The sequence below is a fragment of the Mustela nivalis genome (genome assembly GCF_964662115.1).
Source record: "Mustela nivalis genome assembly, chromosome: 1".
Classification (NCBI taxonomy): domain Eukaryota; kingdom Metazoa; phylum Chordata; class Mammalia; order Carnivora; family Mustelidae; genus Mustela; species Mustela nivalis.
Window position 1 is genome coordinate 5,734,136 of NC_139020.1, and position 27,891 is coordinate 5,762,026.

The following is a 27,891-nucleotide window of genomic DNA, read 5'->3' on the forward strand; positions in this document are numbered from 1 at the left end:
ACAATGGGGTGCAAATCTACCTGTCCTCACCATCATCCCCACACGTGTGAATGGCAGACTTACATTTAAATAAGGTTTCAGAGAGAATGTGCACAGCTGTGGGGACGATACAAAATATGACGTAACAAGACAACCAGTGTCATTTGAAAACACGGACCAAATAACCAGGACAACCAAAAATGCCCATTCTGGTGCAGACAGAAAGGTTGTGTTAAGAACCTAGACTTGGCAACAGGCAGACTGAGTTCAAGAAGAACCACGTAGAAACTATAAATAAAGAAATTAATGTTCCATGGGACAAGAGATCTGCCATTAATCTTTATTTGTGTGATTGTTTTATGGAAAGCGCTTTATTTTCAACGCGCTTTTCAGCTAATTCTGAGACAAGGGGCAGAAGAAACATACAAAGAAATACTTTTATTACACCACAAAGAGACGTTCTAAATTTTGAAATTATTTTTCAAAATTGTTTTTTTTTTCTCCAGGGCATTAGTAAGAAGATCTATTCATGCAGAGCAAAAAAAAATTTTTAAAATTTTTAAGCAAAGGCCAAGGATGTCAGGCACATGAAAGTATGCACGAGTTGTCTTCGCATGGAATTTCACGTTGCTAAGATTAGGTAGACATATCCGTGTACATCCAACCACATCAGGTGGTACAATCCTCAGTAAACCCAGTTGCACTGAGAGAGGTGGGCTAGCTTCACGCCAAAGCGTTTTGTTGAGTTTGGTTTGTGGGCAGACAGTTGAAATACTGCTTCGTAGCTTAGGTTTTCTGAAAGAAAGGGAAAATACCAGGGAGAAGACTTCAGGAGAGAAAGCCAGTGTTTCCCACGATCGTCACTATTTCTCATGCTTTAGGGGGAAGTGTTCCCTTGGACACTATAAACCATTACTCATCATTTGCTTTCAAATGCGAGGAAAGGAAAGGAAATTCTTTTCATGGAAAACCAGACCAGGTCGATATACCTTCTCTGTACTAACACATATCAAACACCGTAAGGAGACATTGACTAATGTCTCTGATTACAGTTTCCCACTGATATTTCAGAAGAATGCAGAGGACGAATCCACGAGCTTAGTCCTGGGGAGGGAAGCCTTAATGGTCCACCCCTTAGCTGGAGGACAGTGTTGAGTAGCAGCCCTTGGAGAACTGTTTCATACTAGAGATCATTTCTCCTGGGCCTTAATTAAGCATCAATTTCAGACACAGGAAATGAGAACTCCTTCATCGTTCCATTCATAGTTGTGCCTGGCTTCTCCACATTCTCCCTAAAGTCAAATCTCTTACAATAAAAAGCTCCATGAGTGAAGAGATGGGTTTGTGTCGGACACTGAAGGGGGCCTGCCCAGTTGCATGCATGACCGCGTTGCCATGCTGGATTCGGAAGGATGCTGAGTCTCTCAGGAGTCGGAGGTAGGACTTGGGGGCGGCGTCCCAGCCCCTCCGTCAGCATCAGGCACTCTGACCTGACAACACACCGCTATGGACGGATTCCAAACAAGGGAATCCGTGAAACAGGCAAATGCGCTTGCGCGCCGCAGCTGTGGTTGCCCTTTTATTTCTTTTTCTTCTTTGAATCAGCCTACAGAAAGCCATCTGGCTACAAGAGGGATAGTCTGAGCTGTGGCACTTCACATTTGATACGTACTTTTAATAACCACAGTAAAATTGCATAATTTTAAAAGAACCTTGTAAGCACAGCGAATAGAAATGGATTTAAATAGTACTTACAAGTTTTCACTTTGGGGGGCTTTTTGGTATAAGAATAAATAGTTGGGATATTTCCCTTCCCCAGCATTCTTCAGATAGAATTTCTAAAAGTAAACTTGCTCATTTTCTTTCTTTCAGAAAATATTTTCTCAGCCCATTCATTAGAAGTAAGAGCAGTGACACGGGTAACATTAACAACAGGCTTCTCAACGGTAACAACAGAAGAAAATGTTTAAATTTTCTTAAATAAAAGAAATGGGATTGTTTCCAAAATGACAACCACTAGGCCTTCAAGGGGAGGTCTGCGTGTCCAGAAAGAAACCACCTGGGAAATGTCAAATGCTGGGCCAGATTTGGTGTGAAATTTCCATGATCTGCTAACCATGGGCTACTCTCACCAGCTCCGAGATTTCCTAAAAATATATGAATTTTTTTAAATCGTCTTGATTTTATTGTCATAGATTTCTGTTGGTGACATTTTTTTATATTAACTTTTTATGTATAAGCATAAGAACAGCAAGGGGGGAGATGCAGACTAATCGAATTGGTCTTTGGTTCACAGGGTGGCCCTGTCCCTGAGCTAATATTGACAAAGCACCGGGGATTTCTTTTTCCTCCTCCCGCTGAGGCTTTGCCCACCCTTCATGCCACAGGCTCCGAGACGCACTGCAGACCTTTACTGAACACCTGCTCTGTGCTCCAGGCCCTCCCGCCTCCTCTCCTTCCGCAGCCCCCTGATGTCCGCAGCCCCCACATCTGCCTCACGTGTTTCCGTGGAGACAAGGAGACCAAATAAATGTCTAGTAAGGAAACGGGAAGAACTGTTCTAACTTAAATTTTAAACCCTTCTAGCATCAGAGCACACTTTAGACCTCACTGCCCAGAGAATAAACTGCTGCCACAAATCTGGTCACAAGGTTAAATCATATTAATAAGAACATAACACTTGCCTCGGTATTTGCTAAGTGTCTGGAATAGCCAGATATTTCTGTAGCGTCACTGGTCTTGACTTGTTTTCACACAGACGGTCTTATCTATGTAGCCCACGGTATCTGAGCATTTCTTCTAGGTCCTCAGTACCCACTATCATTAGATAGTCTCATCATGTCATTAATATATTTACACAATTCCCACCAGACTGTTGAGAATTACCTGGCTATCCTACATCGTCGGAAGTTTTAAAATTACAAAGCAGCAAGCGTCCTTGTCGAAGTGATTTCCACGTGTTGCACGAGGTTTCCACGCGGGCCTCCTGGTGGATGTTTGATCACGGAGATTCCTCCCGCTCCCTCGCCCGCAGCAGCATTTCCCTTCCCACAACAGCCTGCGCTGTGATTGTTCCAGGCTGTCATTTTACGGCCGCCACCATGAACCCTGACTGTCACTCCCCTGTAGCTCGGTGAGTATCTGGGCCGGGACGAGTCCGTGTACTAGGACGCCAGTAACAGCGCACTCTTCCACCCCCGGACGCCGTGCTTACCTGGAAAAGCTGAAGAAGTAAAGCATGAAGAGGCCTAAGAATCCTCGTCTTCCTCTCCGGCCTCTTCTCCTTTCTCAGCTTCCTCAGCTTCCTCTTCCTCTGCTTCCCCTTCTGCTCCGTCTCCCGTTACTTCTCCCGTCTTATTTAAACAAAAATTTCATTATTTGTGAGAAAGGTCACAGATAACTGAGGAAAGAAATGGAAACTCTCACACTAGAGATGAGGGCGTCCCACATCCCCGCCCAACACAGACACATCCATTACACACACAATATACACAACACACATCACACACAATACACACAACACACATTACATTCACAATACACAACACACCTCATACACACAACACACACAATATACATCTCACACACTATATACACAACACATCACACACAATACATACACACATCACACACAATACATACACACATCACACACACAACAAACATCACACTCGCAACAAACACATGCACCGAACACATACATAGTATACACAGCATGCATCACACACACTAAACAACACATACACCTATCACACACACAACACACACATCACACAGAACACACGTATCACATATATCACACATATAACACATGCAACATATCACACACACAACATACATCACACACAGTACACACACACACATGCACACACAGGCCCCACAATTTGGAATGGTGTTGCAGAGCACTACATTAATTCTAATGGGTATTCATGATTTCTCTTAAGCATGTAGTCTTTACTCATATTAACAGACTACTGTCATCAAATTACTTTAAAATTTTAGAAGTCTATTAGAAGAATAAAATACAAAAGGAATCTCAGCGAATAGAATTCTATCACAAAAGATGAAGCTTTTAAGTGTATAAGTCAGATATAGTTTGTTATAGGATTTTTTCAAGCCAAAGTCATCAGCAAACCTATGACACATAAGGTGAAATTACTTCCAAATTAATAGTACCTCCTATCTTTATATATAAAAATGGGATTTTTAAAAATGGAATCTTATCTAACAACAAATAAAATAATTATTGGAAAGATGTAATTTACAGATAATTTTAAAAATCATAAGCATAGAATAGGCTATAAATAACCTTTAGGTCTAGGAAAAAAGATTAATTTGACAAAATGATATTAAAGCTAATGGAAGCAGATCGATACTTACCACCTTCCTGCCCCCAAAAACCATACACAAAATTCATGAATGAAAGTAGATTACAAAAGAGTATTCATCAAGACTTGTGTGTGTGTGTGTGTGTGTGTGTGTGTCACTAGTGGCTACCTCTGGTTAATGGGGCTGTAAACTATTTTTGTCTTCTTCTTTAATCTGCACTTTCTAAATTTTTATGAAGTCATGAACTATTTCTGGGGTGCCTGGATGGCTCAGTCAACTGAGCATGTGATTCTTGGTTTCAGCTCAATTCATGATCTCAGTGTCGTGAGATCAAGCCCCAAATATGACCGTGCTGGCTGTGGAGCCTGGTTAAGATTCTTTCCCTTTCCTTCTGTTCCTCCCTGCTCATCTAAAAATAGATAAATAATTTTTTTTAAAGATCATGAACTATTTATTTGTTTTAAAGGATTTTATTTACCTATATATTTTAGAGAGCAAGAGAGGGAGAGCAGGTGCACGCACACAAGCAGGGGGAGGGGGAAGGAGAAATACAAGCAGATTCTGCCCCAAGCACAGAGCCCTTTGCAGGGCTCAACCTCATGACCCTGAGATCATGACCTGAGCGGAAATCAAGAGTCTGATGGTCAACTGAATGAGCCACCCGGGCACCCTGATTATGAACTATTTCTAATTTTAAAAAGCAACAATAGTTTTTTTTTAGGGGAATTTTTTTTTGACCTTCCAGACCCTCTTTAATGTTGATGACCTTCATCCACAAAGGACTTGATGAGATACTGAGATAATACGTTTGGTGATTTTTGGTAAATTATTCTCCCTACCCTTGAGTTCTCATCTTGATTGAGCTCTTTGATTAGCATTTTCAAACAATTCATCAAAAAACATCCATTCACAATATTCCAAAAACTCTGGGTTACAGTGAGAGTCACTGAATGTCAGTCACATGAGGAACTGGGATACGAGTGAAAATCTGAGAACGTCCCTTCGGACCTGCCCTCAGAATCCACTAACATTCTCTCAGCTGATTCCACTACACACAGACACGATTCCATCCCTGCGAGGGTTTAAATTTAAAACTCCTCAACGCCCAGGTATCAGGCCACAGACTCAACAAGCAAGAATCTCAGTCTGCCTCTTTTGGACACGTAGCACATCGGCAGCAATATAAAAATCACATGCCGCCCTTGCAGGGCTAAATTAATGAAATTATCGTTAAATGCCTTATAATGAAGTCCCTCCCCCAGTGCCAATGAGGAAGCAAACCAAAATTTCTCAAACAAGAGAGAGATCCTTCCTGGAAGCTTTCACGATTAAGAATTCGAACATTTCAACAAGCAGGAAAAGAATGGTAAAGAAGAGGGTTCATCTGTAAAAAGGTTAAGCCGAGTTACAGACCTCCGTGGGTCTGGGGTCTCTTTCCCCCTTCTCATTTCCTGCAACCCATTTCAGTCACTGAAAGAAAATTAAGGTGCTGTTTGGTTTTTTTTTACTAAACACAAGTTCTTAATATAAAACAAACATTATTGTCTTTGAAATTAGATGGACCTTTTATGAGGAGTTTTTGAAATTGGCTTCCCCCTGCCAATACCTCAGGTTACCTGGAACTTATATTCTCATCCAGTGATTCTGAGTTGATGGGGCGTGAGAAACACCTGAAGAGCTTGCTAACCCATAGTTTGCTGGGCTGCAGCTCAGAGGTTCTGATTCAAGAGATCTGGGGCCAGGCCTGAAAATGTGCATTTGCAGAGGTTCCCAGGTGAGGCTGCTGCTGCTCTGGGAACCCCACTTTGAGAACCTCCACTGCGTTTCTATTCCCTCCCTTGAATCATGCTGATTGATGGCCAGAGCACAGTGAGCACTCACAAGCAGCAGGTTTGGCATTCATCTTCCAGGGAGGGTATGTTTCTTCCCACACTTGTGCATGTAAGTTAGAGTCATATTGTAATTACATCATTTAAATAAATATCATGGAAACCAATGAAATAGGAGCATGAAAGGCTGTTCTTTCTACATGAACTGAACAAAATGCTTTAGAAAGATCCAGTACTTGTAAGTCACCTTAAAAACTCATCATCAAATGAGGTGCCAAGGGGCGCCTGGGTGGCTCAGTGGGTTAAGCCGCTGCCTTCGGCTCAGGTCATGATCTCGGAGTCCTGGGATCGAGTCCCGCATCGGGCTCTCTGCTCAGCAAAGAGCCTGCTTCCCTCTCTCTCTTTCTGCCTGCCTCTCCATCTACTTGTGATTTCTCTCTGTCAAATAAATAAATAAAATCTTTAAAAAAAAAAAAAATGAGGTGCCAAAAAACTGGGACACCCAGGGAGGTCTCACGAGGCCCAGACAGATCACACACCTGGCTTACTTTGTAGACATCTTTAAATTTCTGCTCGATTTTAAAGAAGCCAAAAGTAATTTTCTACACAGAAAAAGGAGTTATGTTTGTGTTAGAAAGACAAAGGGTGACTCTAATCATTGAACTCTGGCTTAAAGAAATAGTCTTTGTCCTGCATCAAAAACACTAACAGTAAGTATGCGTGTGTATATTTCAAATTGGGGCGAAAATTCTAGGCTTCTATGTGTTTACAATCTAGCACTTGAAGTGACTTCTTCAACTGGTCAAACCGCCTTCAGTTCCAAACACAGGATGTGAGGTCCTCCCTTGTACCTGGGAATGTTGGTTATTATTTAAGTATACAATCTACAAGCAAACTTATCAGCCAAACCAATAATAGGTTACATTACATTACAGAGGATAAATCTTACTTCTTTAAATGTGTCTTCAATAGCTTTAATACTATTTTTTAGTTGGGTTTTTGTTTTGTTTTATTTTGTTTTTCTTTTGTTGGCATTGGTTTTAAGTAGGCCGCACGCCCAGCGTGGGGCTTGTACTTACAATCCTGAGATCAAGACCTGAGCTGAGATCAAGAGTCAGAGGCTTTCCTGACTGAGACACCCAGGAGCCCCTCTAGTTTTTCTTTTATTGCTGTAATTGTGCTTTTAAGTCTTATATCTTTGGTACTCTTAGTTTCTGAATACTTATTTTGTATGATTCTTAATCTTCTGTCTCTGTGACACTTGATTCTCTTCTATTTAAGTTCTTCTTATTCTACCTTTATTCATAGAAGGCATTTCTTTTTCAAATTCTTTATCTTATTGAATGCATATGTTTCCTTTACATCCTTAATTTTAAGTCTTTTTATAATCCTTTTCCTTCTTGTCAGTGGGTGTTTTCTCTTGTGGGCGTAGGAGGGTGGCCGAGAAGAAGGCTGTGCTCCAACAGGAACTCAGAGGCTCTTGCTATGCAAGCTCTTGCCCCCTTCAATCCTGGCCTCCTAAAGGAAGACAGACTCTCAACCTCAGTTCTATCAGACCACTAAAGGCATGCTGGCCCAAGCCCTACAGGACCTCACTCACCAGTCACGGGAGGCGGGCTCCTGGCGACTCTACGGCTCACAAGTAGATGAGAACCACTGCTCTAATATAACCTCCAGGTTGCAGGAGGGCATGTTAGAAATTCTTCCCAAATTAGTCACGCTCTCCCTGGATAGATTCCCACTGGAGCCATGTTAAGGTTTCCTAATGTCGCGTATCTTCCAGACACTTCATGACGAGCTGTGTGTGTGAACTTCCATGATACACAGCTATCTTTGACTCAATATTACATGCTATCTTGACATCCGGTAAAATCTGGAAGGCCGGAAATGGCCAAAGATTAGGTCTCCTACCCAAGCAGCCTGCTTTACCAAGGACCCAGGCACCACCATGCCTGCCTTTCCCCTGGAACTATACCAACTATATCACAGAGCACACTCAGCCCTCTTGATACCATGAAGCCTGCCTCCCACCCCTCCAACTGCTCCCACTGTCCCAAGGGCACCCCCGGGCCCCTGCAACTATGGTGATATCCTCATCCCTTGAGCTTAGAGAATATGTCATAAACTGCCATGAATCTCATCTGCCCCGTCTCAGGGGCTGTGTGTTGGCCATCCCCATGACCATCGGAAGGCATCCTTCCCCTAACAGCGAGGTGCACAGGAGGCATTCGAAACAACACAGCTAAGCACCATGCAAGCTGTATTAACTGTGCACACTGGGCAGTAAGGTGGAGGGGAAGAACGGTAGCATGACCTGGTCCAGCCCCGCAGATTCCACAGGCAACACCTCCACCAGGGGGGCTCCAGCTAGGGGCACCATCACACCCTATTTCCCCATCCACCTCTCTTTGATAAATTTACCTCGGACTTGCTATAGCTCCCTTCTCTGCAAGCTAAAGGAGGATTTTCGGGGATGTCGGATACACCAGCTTCTTCATGTCATGAAGAACAGGGAGAATGTGGCTACAGCCACAATTCTCTGACCTAAAAGATGATTTTATTAAGCACCGCTGTTAAATATGCTACTGCACCTGTTGTCACTGTCTCTCCACTTCTTCCATAGGTCCACAAGTAGAAATTTTAAAAAATACATGAATTCACGTAAGTTTTAAGTTGAATCTAAAAACTAAACAAACAGGGGCACCTGGCGGGCTCAGTCGGTTGAGCATCCAACTCTTAATTTCGGCTCAGGTCACGATCTCCGGGTCATGGGATCAAGTCCTGCGTCGCGCTCTGCATGCTGATCCTGAGTCTGTTTGAGATTCGCTCTCTCCCTCTGCCCTTCCCCCCACACACTCTCTTTCCCTCTCTCTCTATCTAAAATAAATAAAATCTTCACAAATGTACTTAAAAATTAAACTATGATACATTTCATCAAAATGAAAGACATTAATGCATTGATAAAATATATAAACAGCAAAGACATGATAACTAAGTGATGCCTACTTATTTTATGTGTTGTGCTTGAAGCCCTTAGAATGGAGATTATAGACATTTTTTCCCCACTCTTACTCCTGAGAAAACATAATTCATTAGTAATACTGCCTAATTATGTGTTTAATTCTGTCTATATCCAGAGAACACAGGAGATCTGTAGCTATTTAGAAAAAATCAGATCATACATGCAAGCAATTAGAAAATTAAAACAAAATTATTTTTGTCTTTTCTGAATTTATGTCCCTGTAAGTGTGCCTTTAGTTCAGTTTTGAACCAGTAAATAAAAGTTGTCAAAAACTTAATCCCCCATCAAAACAAAATAATAACATTTCTGAAACATTTAGTATTTAAATACTGATTTCTGGTTAAAGAAAGAAATGTGCAAGGTAGGAGAGGGTGAGACCCACCCAACTTCAAACAGGTCAGCCCTGTACCAGCCCACTGGAATTTCGGTTTGCCTGGATCAAAGTAGTAGGACCAGGCTATAGCTCCTACAAATGTAAGGAAACAAGAATTTTTCTAGCCCTTCCTAAAGTGGCCCTATGATAAGTGTCTGTGGGGCCAGTATATTAGAATTACTTTAATTATAAGTGGAGGGAGAAGTCCCTAAAAATTCTTCACGCCTTACAACTCGGGCAGTGAGCTTATGGAATCTTGCACTGGGGGAGTTGAAAGCAATCTCACATTCCCATAGCCTCTCACTCCAGTCCTCCTTTGGACAGACCAGGTCACCAAGGCCAGAGAGAGAGTTAAATAATTTGCCAAAGGTCAGAGGACAAGTAAGCAACACAATCAGGATTGACTTTGAGGCTCCTGGTCCCTGACTCAGTGCCCTTCCTACCCACCTACCATGCTATGTCTCAACATCAGGAACAGAAAAGGCAAAATCATGGAAGGCAGGTGACAAGGACCCACCACGCCCCCCGTTGCAGCCCCATGTTCTTGGCCAGCTCTGGAAGCATACTCTCAGATTTCTGAGGTTGGCAGGGAAAATACAGAACCTGAAAGGCTGCTTCAGCCGTCCCGGTCAAGTCAGCCCCACAGGTCTGCCCAGCACGGGGAATCTCCAAACTAATCCTTACACCGCTGGCAACACCCCAAGCTTCAGTGCTAAGATAATGTCCAAGAAAAGAGAGGCCCACTCTTGTTGGTTTCTCAGCAATGTGTTGAGTGTACCTCTCTAGGACTGCCAGTTCAGCCCGCGCTTGGGCCCTCCCTTCCATGACCCCCAGCTTCTCTCACGGGTCACAGCACCCTAGTCTTCCTTATCTCTGACCCGTTCTCTACACCATGGCGAGGGATATTGTCCCGGGACACAACACACCTTACCGTGCTTCCCTCGTGTTGAAAAACTTCCATCTTTTCAAGAAACTTCCATCCATTATCCTCAGGATGGCTGGAAGACCCTCACAATTGGGCCCCTGCTTACCCCCCACCCTGCCCTGTCCCTCACCACTCCTTATTTAAGCCGTATGGAGCACGTGCTACTTTCTCACATTGGCCACCTTCTATGACACTGCTTAAAACGACACCTTCAAGGAAGACGTTCCTGACCCATAAGACTGAGTTACGGGATCCCTTCATCTGTTCCCATGATCATCATTTATCTGTCTCCTGACTGGTCTGTGAACTCCTGTGGGCATGGCCTGTGTCTTTATTCATTTTGGGATCTCCAGGACCCAGCCCCTGTCTGGAACCAAGGTGTAAGCTCAATAAATGTGCTTAGTGACCAGATAAATGAACAAATACTCTGCTAACAACTGTTCAGACCTCTAAAAACATTAATTTCTCTTTTATCCACATGATATCAAATTAAAATGTGCAACAGAAAATTATCAGCTATGTAGAATTTCACATTTTTCTAAATTCGATTATCTATATGAACTGCATTCAGCTGAACCAAATGCACTAACAAGACACACCCTGCTAAAAATGGGGTTATCCTTAGAGCAAGGCTGGAGGACGGGAGGGGGACCCACAGGAATCAGTGCAAGCCAGAGCTTTGACAGTTAGCCAGCAGCAATCACCATGGGACCAAGGACTCCCTACCAATATCTGAATTGACCTTAATTTCTTAAAAGAGACATTAAATGGGGAAAGTAATTGCCCAGAGTATTTATAAAATTACTTAGCCACCCAAAAAATCAAGAATGCTTTGAAGAACCCAGGATGTGACCATCACCAGTTCTCCTAGAACATAAGCCCTGGGGGAGCAGAGATGCTGTCGTCTTCATTGCTCTGTCCCCAGTCCCCAGAATCCTGCCTGGCAGGCAGCAGCACAAGCTGTCAATAACATATTGAATGGATGCACTTATATTTGCTACTTCTGCCTCTAATCCCTCATAGGAGGAGGGGGATATATTATGGAAATAGAACTTAAGCTCCCATCCTTAGCTCACAGAATTATGAAACATCAGAATTGGCAGAACCTTAAAAGTCATCCATATTCAATGCCTGAGACGGACCTTTATGATTGGCAAATAATTATACCAGCAAAAATGTTTTGTTTTGTGAGATCATTATGATCACATGGTCAGTTGAGCTAACTCTTGCAAATCTCATTCAACTGACAAAGCCACAGCTTAAAATCATTTTACCTTGTTGCTCCTATAATAAAGATAGTCAGGGGAAGCCTCTGCAAGTGGAAAGTCTTAGAACCTTTTCCGGCAGCTATCCTGGTTGGGAACTTGGCCAGCAAGCCAGGCCACAGAGGCGGCAAGCAGCCAGGATGAGGGACAGGTGTCAGCTGTGGTGAGTGTCAGGCAGTGGCTGGTTAGGACAGGTGGCTGGTGTGGAAGGAAACTGAGGGCCAGCCCAGAGTGACCTGAGGAGGGCAAGTGGTCTCCGAGTGGCTGGAAATCTCAGGGACAAAGGCAGAGTTCTCTCCATCTCCCGGCACTGCGGGGATCTGGCCTGAGACTCAGCAGCTCCTCAAAGACCTAAACCTATCTCTGCCCCTCAAGAAATCAACTTTCCTCAAAACTGGTTTTGGAGGAAGCCGAGTGGGCTTTACAAGCCATAATCATGTAGTCAGGCAAGCCAAGGTCTTAAGAGATTTTGGAGAGGACCACTGAGTTGGCAAGAAGCACAACTTAAAATAATTGTCACCTCAGTGGAAACCCAACGCAAAGGTGAACCAGCTACAACATGTCCAGGCTCCCATGAAGTTCTCACAAGGCCCCCAGTCCACAGCCCCCTCCTCAGAGTGCACCCTGCAGCTGAGGTGACCTTCCACTTCCTTCTCAGGCGCCACACACAGCTCGCCCCTCCTCCCTAGCTCCCCGTCCCTCCCGGGTCAGCAGGGAAGGCAGTCACAAAGTCCCCTCTCTATTGGGGTCTGGAGCAACAGAGGAGATCTTCTCAGGCATGAATGAACAGTCTTCCCAGTGTTCACCGTCCTGCCTCCCAAATGCCCCCAACCCCCCAGCGCGTGGTAAGGCGCATCTTGGCGTCTGGCATTTAAGAGTCGGGACCCTTGGATTGGTGGTCAGGGGAGGTCCATTTCACTACAGGAGGTGATGGCTTCTGTCTCCATTTCTGATTTGTTTTTTAAACCAAGAGTGATATTCTTAGATAAATATATCTCACCATTAAAATGGCATCAGAGGGGCACCTGGGCAGCTCGGGCAGTGAAGCATCCTGGAGTCCTGGATCATGTGGTGTTCCCTGCTCAGTGGGGGGTCTGCTCCTTCCTCTCCCTCTGCTCCTCCCCCAGCTCAAGCTTTCGCTCTTTCTGTGTCTCTCTCTCAAATGAATAAATAAAATCTTTTAAAAATAAATAAATAAAATAAGATGAAATAAGATAAAAAGGCATCAAGCGCGTCCCGAGTGAGCATGTGCAGCAGTGAGAGGAACAAGCCCACGCCTCAGATGCTTACTCAGCTGGCTATCCCTCGGTTTACTGCTGCCAGGTGCCGCAGGCAGTTGCTACCATTGTACACTTGAAAAATGTTCTCAACACACAAAGAAAAGTTCTGCAGTGATGGTGCACACTGAGTCAGCTCTCCAGTCCATTCCACAGAGAGGCAGCGCATCACATTCTGGTGTCCACACTGCCCCGTGTCTATCAGGGACATCAGCCCTGGACGTCACCACAGGCAGGCTACATAGGACGCTGAACAATGTCCCTGTACATCTGTAATTATTTCAGAATGAAAGGTTAAAATATGTTTGGACTCTGTCATTAATAGTGTGGCCGAATGCAGGGATGACTGATGTTTTGTTCTCCTTAGCACACAACGCTGGGGACAGGGAACAGAGTTACTACCCCTCCCACATTCCAAGAAGAGACCCACAGATTGGTGGTGGATCTGGGCTCCCGGGGAAGAAAGCAGAGGCCTTGCTTTCTAAGACCCTAGGCCAGCTAGGAGAGGCGATGAATCTCGACAGTCCCTATAAAGGGGGCTTGGAGCTTGGGTTTGGAGTTGTCTTGACAGAAGCAGCCAGAGTGGAGACACAGGGGCAGAAGGGGAAACACTGAACCCCAGGGCAGCAGATGTGCTCCGTCAGAGGCAGAGGGCCTGACCCAGCTGAGGGGCCAGTGCCACCAGCCCCTCACCCTGATGGAAGGTCCCTCCAGCATGAGGTGGAGGGCTGAAGCCGATATCATGCTGTTAGACAAACAGAAGAAGCTGACATTCTTGCTACATGATTTAGGACCCAAAGGAGGCCCACGGGTCCTGGAACCCTTCTATTGCCCACGGAGGGAGCAGAGGGAGCCCTGCTGTTCAAAAACAACCAGCCAGAAGGAGCAAAACATTAAGACTCCATGAAATCTCTGTCAGGGGGTTTTCAACAGACCAGAGCCTTATCTTAAAAAGCTCTGGCTTTTTGGATTGATCTGGGCTGTAAGAGCTGGAAGAATCTACCAGGACGTTTCTAGTGTTTTGAAAATCAGTGTTTAAAGAGGTAAGACCTGGGGCGCCTGGGTGGCTCAGTGGGTTAAAGCCTCTGTCTTCAGCTCAGGTCATGATCCCAGAGTCCTAGGATCGAGCCCCACATTGGGCTGTCTGCCCCTCAGGGAGCCTGTTTCCTCTTCTCAATCTCTCTGTCTGCCACTCTGCCTACTTGTGATCTCTGTCTGTCAAATAAGTAAATAAAATCTTTACAAAAATAAATAAATAAATAAATAAAGAGGTAAGACCTAGCAATCTAGTTAGCTTCTCCGTTGGTTACAAATTAGCCGATCTAAGCCCAAGTGCACCGTGGGTCAAAAGGTGTGACGACAAGTAGCCTGGGTGGCTGTCCCATCTTAACCCTGAAAAACAAACCCAAGTTGTGCCTGGGCGGCTCCGTTGGCTGAGCATCTGACTCTTGATTCCAGCTCAGATCATGATCTCAGGGTCAGGAGATGAGACCTACCTGGGGCTCCAGGCCCAGCAGGGGGTCTGCGATTTCCTGCCCTCTGCCCCTCCCCCAAGCGCTCGCTCTCTCTTTCTCTCTCTCAAATAAATAAATAAATCTAAATGAATGAATGAATGAATGAACCCAAAAACACTTAAACAGATGGGAGGTTTTTTAAGTACAAAGTGCAACCATTCAAAATATCAGAAAGTTTGGTCTCCTTTTCAAATTTCAGTCCATTTTCCTCTATATTCAATCCCAAAGCTAATCATGTTACTATGTCACTTGTGATGCCCACTGACAAATCGTGGGGTTTCTTTCTTATACAACTGAATTAAAGTAAGTCAAAGAGCATGGATCATTTGTCAAATGGGAGAAAGTCAGAATCTATCTTTATGTACAATATGATTAAAGAGTTGAAGATGAGCTTAATCATTAATGTGAGTAATACTTTCATCTAAAATTAAAATGTCTGGGCATCTGGGTGGCTCAGTTGTTAAGCAACTGCCTTCGGCTCAGGTCATGATCCTGGAGTCCCGGGATCGAGTCCCGCATTGGGCTCCCTGCTTGGCAGGGAGTCAGTCTGTTTCTCCCTCTGACTCTCCCCCTTCTCATACACTCTCTCTCTCTCAAATAAATAAATAAAATCTGTTTTTAAAAATAAGTAAATAAATAGATAAAATTAAAATGCCTTTTACTTAGTCATTTCTCCACCAGAGCCCAGGCAAAAATAACAAAAATGATTTTTTTTTAATTCCTATCAGGATTCATAGGATTATAATTTACCTTGTAAAGAGTTCTCAATTCAAAAAAAACAGAAATGTATTAACAAAGAGGACCCCAGAACTGCTGGCTTACCACCTCCCTGAACAGTAGCTGAGAAGAGAAAGTAGACCCCTCTTTGCTATAGTTATGAAAATGTTACCTTCCCCAGGAGAAAGGGATTAGGGTATAATGTTTCTTTGTCTCTCTGTCTTACAGGAAGCAACTGGGTTTCAGAAAGTATAAATCAATAATACCATAAGAGGGCACTAGGCAATTCCTGTAAAGTCTGCATTATAAAAACATGGATTTTTAAGTGACAATGTAACGAGATTGATACTATATTTAATTTAAAGTTTATTATCTCTGAATGACACAGGCTGCCATGAAACTCCATCTAACTTCTAGGTTGGGATTAAAGATCTTGTGTTTTTCCAAACTAAAGACTTCAAAGAGTCTTGAATTATCAACACTTTGAAATAGCCACCCTTTTTATTTTATTTATTTGACAGAGAGAGACACAGTGAGAGAGGGAACACAAGCAAGGGGAGTGAGGTGGGGAGAAGCAGGCCTCCCGCTGAGCAAGGGGTCTTACGCGGAGCTTGATCTCAGGACCCTGGAACCCCGACTGGAGCCGAAAGCAGAGGCTTAATGACTGCTTATGACGAAGGCGCCCCTAGCCATCTTTAAATATGAGGAACTTACTGCCCTGGCCCCTCCAGATTTAAATTCTTTAAGATACAAATGAATTGATACCCACACCCACCCCAACAAGCCCATAACATGGTTCCCTACGGCCCTTTATAACCACATGCCATCTGCTGGGAATGAGATATCTACACCTCTTCTGGAATCAATAAATCATTTAAAAAAGTCATAAGCAGATAAAAATGCAAACCATCATGGTTCAGTAAACAAGTCTTTGTTGCAACTGACCCAATGCATTTCGACCGCTGAAACTCTGAGGGGGGCTCAGCCCAGTGCCCCCAAGCCCACACGCTCAGCTCCCTGAGCACCACCATTTCCGCTTACCTGGCTTCCCAGCTACATTTTTGGAATTCCATGACTAAGTGGCCCATCTGATACCCCATTCTCTCAGCCTGGCCATTCTAGAACTACAGTCTACCCTGCGCTCCCATACTCACCCCCCTGACCTTTATCCTGGGGCCCCTGAATTGGGACCCCTTTAGAATTAGATCACAGGTCTTGGAGCTGCTGATATTCCCATAATTGGATCTGAACGGACTATGGGTTTCCGTCCCCAGGGCCCCTTCTTTATCCCCAGGTCCTACTGGCTTCCCAAAAAACATCACACCCCCTTACCTCTGTGCCCTCAGTAGGCGATGCCCTTGGCAGGCGTTCGCTGGGAATCCATCATTACTCATGACCAAGGGATAAGGTCCCTTGTTTTATAAAGAACTTGAACCTAACCTACCCGTCACAATACAACTACAGATTTTTAAAGCCTTGTCTAGCCTGCCCCTCCAGGCCTGGGTTCAGGGTCCTTCTCTGGCTTCCTTTTAATCCTCAACCTGCCTTGACCATGATAGTGAACACTTCCTCCTGCTTCCTCACTGGCTAAATGCTCAGCTCCTGGCTGCCCTGCTCACTTCAGTATGCCCAGGAGGATTCCTGGCACATGGAAGGTGCTGCAATGCTTGTTGACCTGAATCCAGAGAAACCATGGGGCAAAAAACCAATACTCACATTCTTCTCTTGAGACTCAGCAAGGTCGCCCGCGTCCCCGTTGTCCTCTTTTTGTGTCTCATTTTCTCCACTCTCTTCAGTCTTCTCTGTTCCCTGGTCATGAAGCAAACCCATGGTATCACTAACCTTAGATAAGATTTCGAGGGAAAACCAAACCACACATGCTACGGTTTTCTTACTTGGATACGCAGTATATAAACAAAGGGAACACAGATTTCCTATCTATTTGGTCACTTCGCTACTAGTACAGAATCACCACCCCCTGTATTGTTCATTGGACCTCCTGTTGTCGGTCAGTACATCTGAGTCATGTGCATGGTAGAGAAATAAACACACTAATGAGGAGCTATAATTCATCCATTTAAGGCTTATGAAGAGAACTCCAAAGGATTTGATATTCAGGCAGTTTGTTTTCTGTTGCTTGAGTGGTGGCAGGTTTTATAATTTTAGAGAGTAAGAAAAGATGATAGAGAATAGAGAGAGAGATAATAGATGGATAGATGGATGGATGATGGATGGATGGACAGATGGAAGGATGGATGATGGATGGACAGATAGATGGAAGGAAGGATGGATAGATGGATGGATGGAAGGATGGAAAGAAGGAAGGATGGATGGAAGGAAGGATGGATGATGGATGGATGGATGGATGATGGATGAATGATGGATGGATGGATGATGGGTGGGTAGATGGATGGATAGATGGGTGATGGATGATAGATAGATAAATAGATAGATACTCTATCTATATAGAGTTGAATGACAGAAAAATGAAAACCAAGTAGACATTCTGAGGAAGGTAGTCAGGGGGAAGATGGTTCAAGATACTAACTCTTACCTCTACACTGCTCTGTTCCTCTCCTGCTACATCACCATTGGGAAGAGAAGATGTTTCCTCAGATGATTTTTCCACCTGCATTATATAAATTGAGAATATTTGAGAATTTTCTTGAGGATAATAGCTTACATTTCAACATTTTTTAACTATTCAAATTATGTTTGTCTTCATCCTTCATTTTATCTTTACAACACTGTAGCCTGATAGGTAGGATGGTTACTACCACTCACACTTGAGAGATGAGAAATTCAAGGCAGAAAGCGTAACACTGCAAGTCAGAGGTGGGACTAGGTCTATGCCTCCTACTTTATGCTCTTCAGACTTACCCACAGTTGCCAACCTTTTAAGATATTGAGCTAATTTTCTCATCATAAGAAGTTGTTTTGTAACTGTGTGAGGTGATGGATATCGACTAAACTTATTATAGTAATCATTTCACAATATGTACATACATCAGATCTTTATATTGTATACCTCAAACTAATACAATGTTACATGGAAATTATATCTCATCAAAATTGGGAGGAAAGCAGTTACTCGTATTTCAAAGGCAGTTAAACCATAGATTCATCCTCTAATGCCATGATCCTATGATAATCAATATCAAAATTTCCATATGTACCTGAAACTATCCTAATACATACATATAGGCTATTTTTTTATTGCTTGCTATTTTTGTTTAATTTTGTGGTTTTTCGAGCACACATGGGAACATGGGGCACAACTTGATTTTTTAGCTTAATATATCATGGACATTGGCCCAAGTTAAATCAGATGGTTCTAACCTCATTTAAAAAAAGAAAATATGCTGAATATTAAATATACAATGTATTCAAATATTTCCCAGCTGACAGTTTTTCAGAACTTATCTGTTTGTACTTTATAAACAACACTTTACTAAGCTGAATAAAATGATGGGTTTTTTTTTAATTTTTTAATTAGATCTCTTTCCAAAAAAAGAAACTGTAGCAATTCATATTCTATAGTAAATAAATGAACATTCTCTTTTCCTTAATCTTCATGACCAATGAAGATGACAGCTCTTTTTTATCTTCAATAACACATTGGGGACAAAATCAAATTTTATTTTTGTTTTAATTTACATTTTCTTAATTAATAAGAGAAAGCATATTTTTCATGAGTTTTAACCACTTATATTTCCTGCCCAGCTACCTGTCTTCATATGTTTTGTCCCTTTTCACTTCAGTTGTCTGTCTTTTATTGACAATTTTTAGAGGTTCTTAATATAATAGAAATATTAGCTCTCTGTCAAGTTACAACATTTTTTTAGTCTATAAAGTTTTATAAATTTTGTTTTTCAGTTTTTAGTCTTTTACATACAATAAATTTATCTAATTTTTATTATCTGAAATGCAGTGCTGTGCTTCTATATTAATTAAGAACACCCACAGCTTTAATTACTCTAGAATTTAGTTTTACATAGAATGTAAAGTAGGGCTCTGTTTTTTCATCCAGATAAACAGCAAAGTATATATGCACTATTTATAGATCATCATTTTCCCATTTAATTAAGATGTTTTTGTCATTAAGTTTTATGTATATATTTGGATCTGTTAATATACTATTCTATATATGAATATCAAGACATACCCATGAATATATTTATCAGTTCCCATGCCAACATACTGCTTTTATCAGTGTAGTGTTTAACGTGAATTTTAATATTCAGAAAGGCAAGTTGCTACACAAAGTCTTTTTTCAGTTTTTCTCAGCTCTTCTCAGACATTTTTTATCCTAATAAATTTTAAAGTCATTTTTCCTGGTGTCAAATTTTTTAAAATAAGCTTTTGGTTAAAACAGCATTAAATAGGGGTGCCTGGGTGGCACAGTTGGTTAAGCATCTGACTCTCGGTTTTGGCTCGGGCCATGATCTCAGTGTTCTGAGATCAAGCCCTGCATGGGCCTCCACACCAGCATGGAGTCTGCTTGACATTCTCTCTCCTTCACCCTCTGCCCCTCCCACTTGCGCTCTCTTTCTCTCTAAAATAAATAAATAGATAAATCTTTAAAAAATAAAATGAAATAGCATTAATTATATTTGTTAGTTTAGAAGATGTTCACTTCTTATTGTTTAGTCAACATATCCAGACACATTGTAGGTCCCCCTATTACTTTAAGTATTTGTAGGTGTCCCTCAGAACAAAATTATGGTCTTTGTAATATGAATCCCCATATTTTTCTTGAAAAATTTATTCCTAATTATTTTATGGATTTTTATCACCATCATGAATGAGGTTTGATTTTTACATTCTAACTTCCTATCCATTATTATTGATATAAACAAAAACTATTAATTTTTATGTTTTTCTTTTATCCAGAAATGTCATAAACTCTTAATTCTAATAGATTTTATTGAAGTTTCTTGAGATTTCTAGGTGTACAATCACATCATATAAAAATAAAGATAATTTTTAAATTTCACATGTATTACATATATACACTATGCATTTTATTTTCCTACATTACTATAGTAACTACAACTTTTAAAACAAAGTTTAATAACATAGTGATGACAAGCATGCTATCTTGCCTCTAATTGTAATAGAAATGATTTAGTATGTCATGATCCGTGTGACACTTACAGCTGCCTTTTGATAATTGGTTTTTATCATGTTTAATTAGTTTCCTTCTGTTTATATTTTAATCCATTTTAGTTTTTTTTTTTAAGATTTATTTATTTATTTATTTTATTTGTCAGAGAGAGAGCGAGCACAGGCAGACAGAGTGGAAGGCAGAGTCAGAGGGAGAAGCAGGCTCCCCGCGGAGCAAGGAGCCCGATGTGGGACTCGATCCCAGGACGCTGGGATCATGACCTGAGCCGAAGGCAGCTGCTCAACCAACTGAGCCACCCAGGCGTCCCGTCCATTTTAGTTTTAACTAGGAAAGTCTGAAGAATTTTATCAAATATCTTGTTGGTATTTATGGAAACAAACATAAGGGTTTACTCCATCAATCAGTTCATAGAACTAAGTATGTTAAATACTGCTTTATATTATACAGTTTGCTAACATTTTATTTAGACTTTTCTCCTCTGTACTTATAATAGGAATTGATCTAGGTAAAATTGAAAGTATTCTAAGTAATATATCAACTGGTCAGGGGTTTATTCTATTTCATTTCTCTGTTAAAATTATATATAATCAAATTACATGCATGTATTCAAATTACATATACTCAAATCATATATATATACACTCAAATTATATATATATATAATTCATATATATATACATATATATATATAGGCATGTCCATATGCACAAAGACACATACTTTCTCTCTCATTTGTATTTAATTGATTTGGGGTTTTGTTGGGTTCATACTGCCTACATTTTTATGTTGTTTTCCTATTGTTAGTTATTTAAATTGAATATTTCTTTTAGAGGCACCTGTGTGGCTCTGTCAGTTAAGCATCCGACTCTTGATCTCAGCTCAGATCTTAATTTCAGGGTCATGAGTTCAATGCCCACATCAGGCTCCACACTGGGCATGGAATCTACTTATAATTAACTATTTTACTAAGTTTTTACCACTCTTTTTTATTTTTTTCCTTCCTTTTTCAATCATAAGAGTATTTAAAAGTAATAATTTTACTCTGTGTAGGGAGAGATTTGCTCATATATTGGGGTTTGGATATGAAATAACCTCTCATTTACTATTTGATGATTTATCATATCAGGAGTTTTTTTGAGGGAGAGGGGCAGAGAGAGAGAGAATCATACACAGATTCCATGCCCAGCACAGAGACCCACTTGAGGCTTCATCTCTTGACCTCAAGATCATGAACTGAGCTGCAAGCAAGAGCTGCTGGGTGCTTAACCAACTGAACCACCCAGGTGCCCCTAGAATACCAGTTTTATTTTCTTTGGGATATGGGGTTATTTGGAAATGGGATACGTTTATTTCTTAAGTTTCTATGATATTTTTCTTTCAGGTTGTAATTCTGTGTTTGGGATAAGAACATACTCTGTAAAATCATTCCCTTCTGAAATTTATGAAAGTTTTCTTTTTGACCAAGTATATGATCACTGTGGAAAATGTTTTAATAAGTACAAGGGAAGACTACATTTTATTAATATCAATCTAATATACTCTTACTCATGCGAGTATGCATAAGTATATCCTATACATGTCTATTAAATCAAGTTTCTAATTATAATTGTACCTGATAAGTAATAAATACAATGTATCTATTAAAAGATGTTTCACCATGACTTTAAGAACAAATGGTAGATGTGTAAAATTTTTAATTCATTAAGTGACCAAATAAACGTAACGTTCACTTTCAAAAAAAAAAAAAGATGTTTTTAATAAGTTTTCATTTTATTTCTAGGAGTTTCTGATTCATGTATTTGTGTATTTGACTGCTATCATGATCCATAAAGATTCATGACTACTGTATTTTCTTCATAGATTTTTATCATTTTTCATTAAATTATACGTTTTTCTTATTTAATGCTTTTGGCCTTGAATTCCTCTTTATCTGATATCATTAATCCGACTCCAGCTTTCTTGTTGTCTGTACAGGCCTGCTGTATACTCATTCTTTTATTTCAAGTTTTCTTGAAATGACTGTCTTATTATGTGCTCATAAATAACATATGGCTCAATCTTTGTTAAAATCCAATTTCACTGTCGACTCCAATTCCTTTTTTTTTTAAGATTATATTTATTTATCAGAGGGGGGGAGAGAGCGAGCACAGGCAGACAGAATGGCAGGCAGAGGCAGAGGGAGAAGCAGGCTCCCCACTGAGCAAGGAGCCCGATGTGGGACTCGATCCCAGGACGCCGGGATCATGACCTGAGCCGAAGGCAGCTGCTTAACCAACTGAGCCACCCAGGCGTCCCCGACTCCAATTCCCTTACAGCCAAGTAATCTCCTTTGGAACCCAACCTTCCAACAGATAATGACTATAAATTCTGAATCAAAAAGAGAAACAAACAGGGGCACATGGCTGGCCCAGCGGGTAGAGCACGCAACTCTTAATCTAAGGTCGTGACGTTAAGACCCATGTTGGGTGTGGAACCTACTTTAAAAAAACAAACAGGGCGCCTGGGTGGCTCAGTGGGTTAAGCCGCTGCCTTCGGTTCAGGTCATGATCCCAGGGTCCTGGGATCGAGTCCCGCATCGGGCTCTCTGCTCAGCAGGGAGCCTGCTTCCCTCTCTCTCTGCCTGCCTCTCTTCTACTTGTAATCTCTGTCTGTCAAATAAACAAATAAAATCTCTAAAAAAAAAAATAAAAATAAAAATAAAAAAACAAACAAATAAGCAAGCAAACAAAAGAAAAAATAAGAGGAAAATGAGCCAAAGCAAGAAGATTCAAGGGAGACTTGAAATTTGAATGATAAAAATTATTTGTATATCCATATTCATAGCAGCATTGTTTACAATAACCAAGAGGTAGGTACAATCCAAATGTCCATGAATGAGTGAATGAACAAAATGTTGTAAATACATACAATGGAATGTTATTCAGTCTTAAAAAGAAAACTTATCCTATCTCATACCACCACACATATGAAACTTGATTGCATTATGTGAAATGAAATAAGCCACTCACAAAAAGACAAATGTTGTTTTATTCTACCTATATGAGATATCTAAAATGGTCACATTTAGGGGTGCCTGGGTGGCTCAGTCATTAAATGTCTGCCTTCAGCTCAGGTCATGATCCCAGGGTCCTGGGATCGAGCCCCGTATCAGACTCCCTGTTCAGCAGGAAGCCTGCTTCTCCCCCTCCCACTCCCCCTACTTGTGTTCCCTCTCTCGCTTTGTCTCTCTGTGTCAAATAAATAAATAAAATCTTTAAAATGGTTTCACTTATTTGTGGAGCATAACAAATAGCATGGAGGACGTGGGGAGTTAGAGAGGAGAAGGGAGTCGGGGTAAATTGGAAGGGGAGGAGAACCAGGAGAGACTATGGACTCTGAAAAACAATCTGAGGGGTTTGAAGGGGCAGAGGGGTGGGAGGTTGGGGTACCAGGTGGTGGGTATTATAGAGGGCACGGATTGCATGGAGCACTGGGTGTGGTGAAAAAATAATGAATACTGTTATGCTAAAAATAAATAAGTTAATTTTTAAAAAATAAATAAATAAAATAAAAATAAACAAACAATAAAAATAAAATAGTCAAATTTATAGAAACAGAAAGTAAATTATCATGGAAGGAACTGGAGGAGAGGAAGAAATTGGCAGTTGCCTGAGTATAGTATTTTTCTTTTGCAAAGTGAAAAAATTCTAGAGATCTTTTGCACAGCAATATGAAAATACTTAACATTACTGAACTATGTAATTTAAAATGGCTAAGATGGGGGCGCCTGGGTGGTTCAGTGGGTTAAGCCACTGCCTTCAGCTCAGGCCATGATTTCAGGGTTCTGGGATTGAGCCTTTGTCTGGCTCCCCACTCAGCAGTGAGTCTGATTCTCCCTCTCTCTCTGCCTGCCTCTCTGCCGACTTGTGATCTCTCTCTCTGTCAAATAAATAAATAAAATATTTTGAAAAAATGGCTAAGATGGTTTTGAAAAAAAGAAAGAGGACAATGACACTGAGTGAGTTACTGTTTGGGGGGCGTAAGTCTGAGAATAAGCAAATCTTCTTGGGGAGATAAAAACAACAGAAAACTCGGGTTTTTTATATTTATATTTTTTATTTGTTTATTTGACAGAGAGCTAGAGAGAGAGCACAAGTAAGCAGAGCGGCAGGGAGAGGGGGAGAGAGAGAAGCAGGCTCTCCGCTGAGCAGGGAGCCTGATGTGGGGCTCGATCCCAGGACCCTGGAATCATGACCCGAGCCGAAGGCAGCTGCTCAACCAACTGAGCCACCGGGGCGCCCCAAAACTCGGGGGTTTTTAACGGAAGAATCAGGAAACAGAACTTGGGGTAACCATAGCTACTAGGAAATGAGGACAGAATCCTGGACAGGAGAGAGGGAGCCCCAAATGCTGCAGCCTTGCCGTTGGGAATGGCCTTGGATGGCCACGGTGAGAAGAACAGTACTCCCTGTGATGTGGGGTTTCTGCCACGCAGTAGTCACTCCCACAGCATTCTGTGAACGTAATGCTCTAATGTGGGCATGACTGCCCTCATCTTCATCAGCCAGAGGAAATCCAATTACATACATAAGTGGATGTTTGTTACTGATATCTTAATAATATTCCCCTGACCAAAATAATGTATAAAAGACCTTGATCCTGGGCACCTTGGTGGCTCAACTAGTTAAGTGCCCAGCTCTTGGTTTTAACCCAGGTGCTGATTTCATGGGTCATGGGATCAAGCCCCAAGATGGGCTCTGTGCTCAACAGGGAGTCCGCTGGTGATTTTCTCTCCCTCTCTTTTTCTCTCAAATGAAATCTTAAAAAAAAAAAAAAGACATTGATCCTAGTGATTCCTTGCCTGACATTTGACAACCACAGTATAGGTTATCCATCATAATTTCAGTAATTTGCTTTAAATGTCAAATTGATCATACCTTATGTCTTTCATTTCAATCTAGCATGTTCTAGAACAATAGTTTACACCTAGAGATTCCCATCACCTACATACAGTTGTATTACTATATAGGTGTTTAGGACCTAGTCCAGATCTACTGACTCTCCTCACTTGATGTTCTCGATATATTCCTACCATACATGGTGAGCGTGTGCTTGGCATTCATGGTATCTTTCATGGGGCATTGCTTGGTATATTCATGGTATAATATGTTTCTGGATAATTATCTTATATCAGGAGTTTTCCTCCATTCATCCACTTTTTTACAAATAAGATACAATGTTTTCTAACTTTGAAAACAGGCTTAGTGACTATGTTTATAGATATCTTATCTAAAACTTTTTGGACAGAGTTTATTGTTTTGTTTTTGCATGCCAGAGAAACAACCACAGTTTCGTATCAGGTGCATTATTCTTGTTAGAATCCCCATAAAGACTTTTACCTTCAAAAAAATCATTAAAAAATTAACCACAGTTATTTTAAGCCTTTTGTCATCTACAGTTGTTTTTCTTAGCTTGTTTCATTCTGCTGTTTCCCTGAAAGCTTTTGCAGTCCACTACAATCCAGACTGCTTCATTCATTACATAGAATGACCCAGAGCCCCCGAGAAAAGGACTATATGCCAGGTACTTTGGGGTATAGGCTTCTGATGGCAACACTTAAAGATCATTGAGACCATACCAGTGGACTGAGACAGAATTTCCAGAACCCTAGCTGAGAAGCAGATGGATTCGTGAGACTACCAACCCCAGAGCCAGCAGAATGAAAATTAATTACATAGAAATGAATGAATCAGTGAAGGATGAGTATGGTTTTTGTTTGGTTTACTGTTGATGTTATCTTAATGTCCTATTTTCTGAATATATAAGGAAACCCTCTGTCTTCCCTGTTAAGCTTTTTATAAATCACAACAATGTGGCAGACTATTTTTGTACATTGAAATGAGACATTTGTAAGTGATATCCCCTCTGCCTGAGCCCTTCAGAACTTGAAAATTCTTATTAAGTCTTTCTGTGTTTCATGGCAATATCGCTCTCTGCCTAGGTTCCCTTAGAATGTGTAATCCTTATTGCCAGGACATAACTGGAAACTGTGTATACAACCAAAGCCTTGCCAGGAGTGTGCTATTAACAATGATACTCATTTAATCAGATATGACCAGATGGTTTTAAAGAACTACGGTTGCCTTTACAGAGCCAGTGCTTACTGGCAAAGCCCTCATCGGGAAAACTGTCCTCATACTTGGCCCCGTACAGCATGCTTTAGACAAAAACAATATTCCAAAAGAAAAATGCTGAGTATGTTACTTAATATCACTTTATAAGCATACATTGTCTATCTAATTGTTCAAGAGTATCTATTTTAAGGGTGAGATTAATTTCCTTGCTGATACTTATCCACAATGTTGTTTACTACAAAGTGACACTGTGGCAAATAATATCATTTCCATAAATCATCAAATGTGTGTCTTCCCAAAGGGCAATTGAAGGACTTTCCCCACGTGTGCATGCATAAACACCTATAAATCCAAGCAACGCTGACAACACCAGAGGTTCCAGCACAATCTGTGCTGCTAATTAGTGCAGTATCTGCAGATATCATGTACGTCCTGTGAGCTTCAAGCCCCTCCTCTGGGAAGATAATAATCAGGACTGGACGGTCTCTTAGCTCTCTCTAGGCTGGGTTTTATAATTCCATGGCCAGACCTTTCTTTCACTTAGTTAAAGAGAATTTCATGCAATATGACAAGACTTAAGCACAGATCAGGGCGGGATATAAAAACTGAAATTAGATATTTTTAAAATGGGACAAGATAAAACTTAGCAGAGGCTGAAATAGATTTACATATCTTAGTAGGATATATCTCAAAGGATAATGTTTTTTAAACAGCCAGCTATAGAACATTCTAAAAAATGTGATACCAATCAGGCATTAAAAGTACAAAATAACATACACATTGCTCATGGAGATAAATATGCAATATATATATATATATATATATATATATATATATATATATATATATTATATCTAATTTTTTAAAATTCATGATGTTGAATAAGGAAAGGTTAAGTATAGGCGGAGAGAGGAAGGGGCCCCTGGCTAGGCTCTAAGGCTATTCCTGGCAGGAAGAAGCTAAGCCAGAGAGAACAAGTGATCAGGGAAGAGACAGGACCACCTGGCTGTGATGTGAGGGAGCATCACTCTCTGAATTACATTGTAATTACAGAACATGACCAGACCTCAAAGAAGTCAGTCATTAAGGATGTTATCAATAGTCCACAGGCAAACCAAGATGGCACAAGAATCTCAAGGCCACAAGCTTCCTGGTCACGTTTTTTTTTTTTTTTTTTTTACTTTTAATTTTTTATTTTTTATAAACATATATTTTTATCCCCAGGGGTACAGGTCTGTGAATCACCAGGTTTACACACTTCACAGCACTCACCAAAGCACATACCCTCCCCAATGTCCATAATCCCACCCCCTTCTCCCAAACCCCCTCCCCCCAGCAACCCTCAGTTTGTTTTGTGAGATTAAGAGTCACTTATGGTTTGTCTCCCTCCCAATCCCATCTTGTTTCATTTATTCTTCTC

The 27,891-nt window shown here is 41.2% G+C and overlaps 1 protein-coding gene across 1 annotated transcript in view; it reads right to left on the bottom strand.

Annotated features, from left to right (window-relative positions):
- Nucleotides 1-305: 305 nt before the first annotated feature.
- SH3BGR (SH3 domain binding glutamate rich protein) overlaps nt 306-27,891 on the bottom strand; it is a 45,733-nt gene continuing 18,147 nt past the window's right edge. Inside the window, exons 4-7 of the mRNA XM_082697787.1 lie at nt 17,785-17,859; nt 16,947-17,039; nt 3,194-3,332; nt 306-774 (exon numbers count right to left, since the gene is read on the bottom strand). Of these exons, the coding sequence (XP_082553913.1) occupies nt 3,228-3,332; nt 16,947-17,039; nt 17,785-17,859 (273 nt within the window). The 3' untranslated portion in view covers nt 306-774; nt 3,194-3,227. The remainder of the gene's footprint in view (nt 775-3,193; nt 3,333-16,946; nt 17,040-17,784; nt 17,860-27,891) is intronic.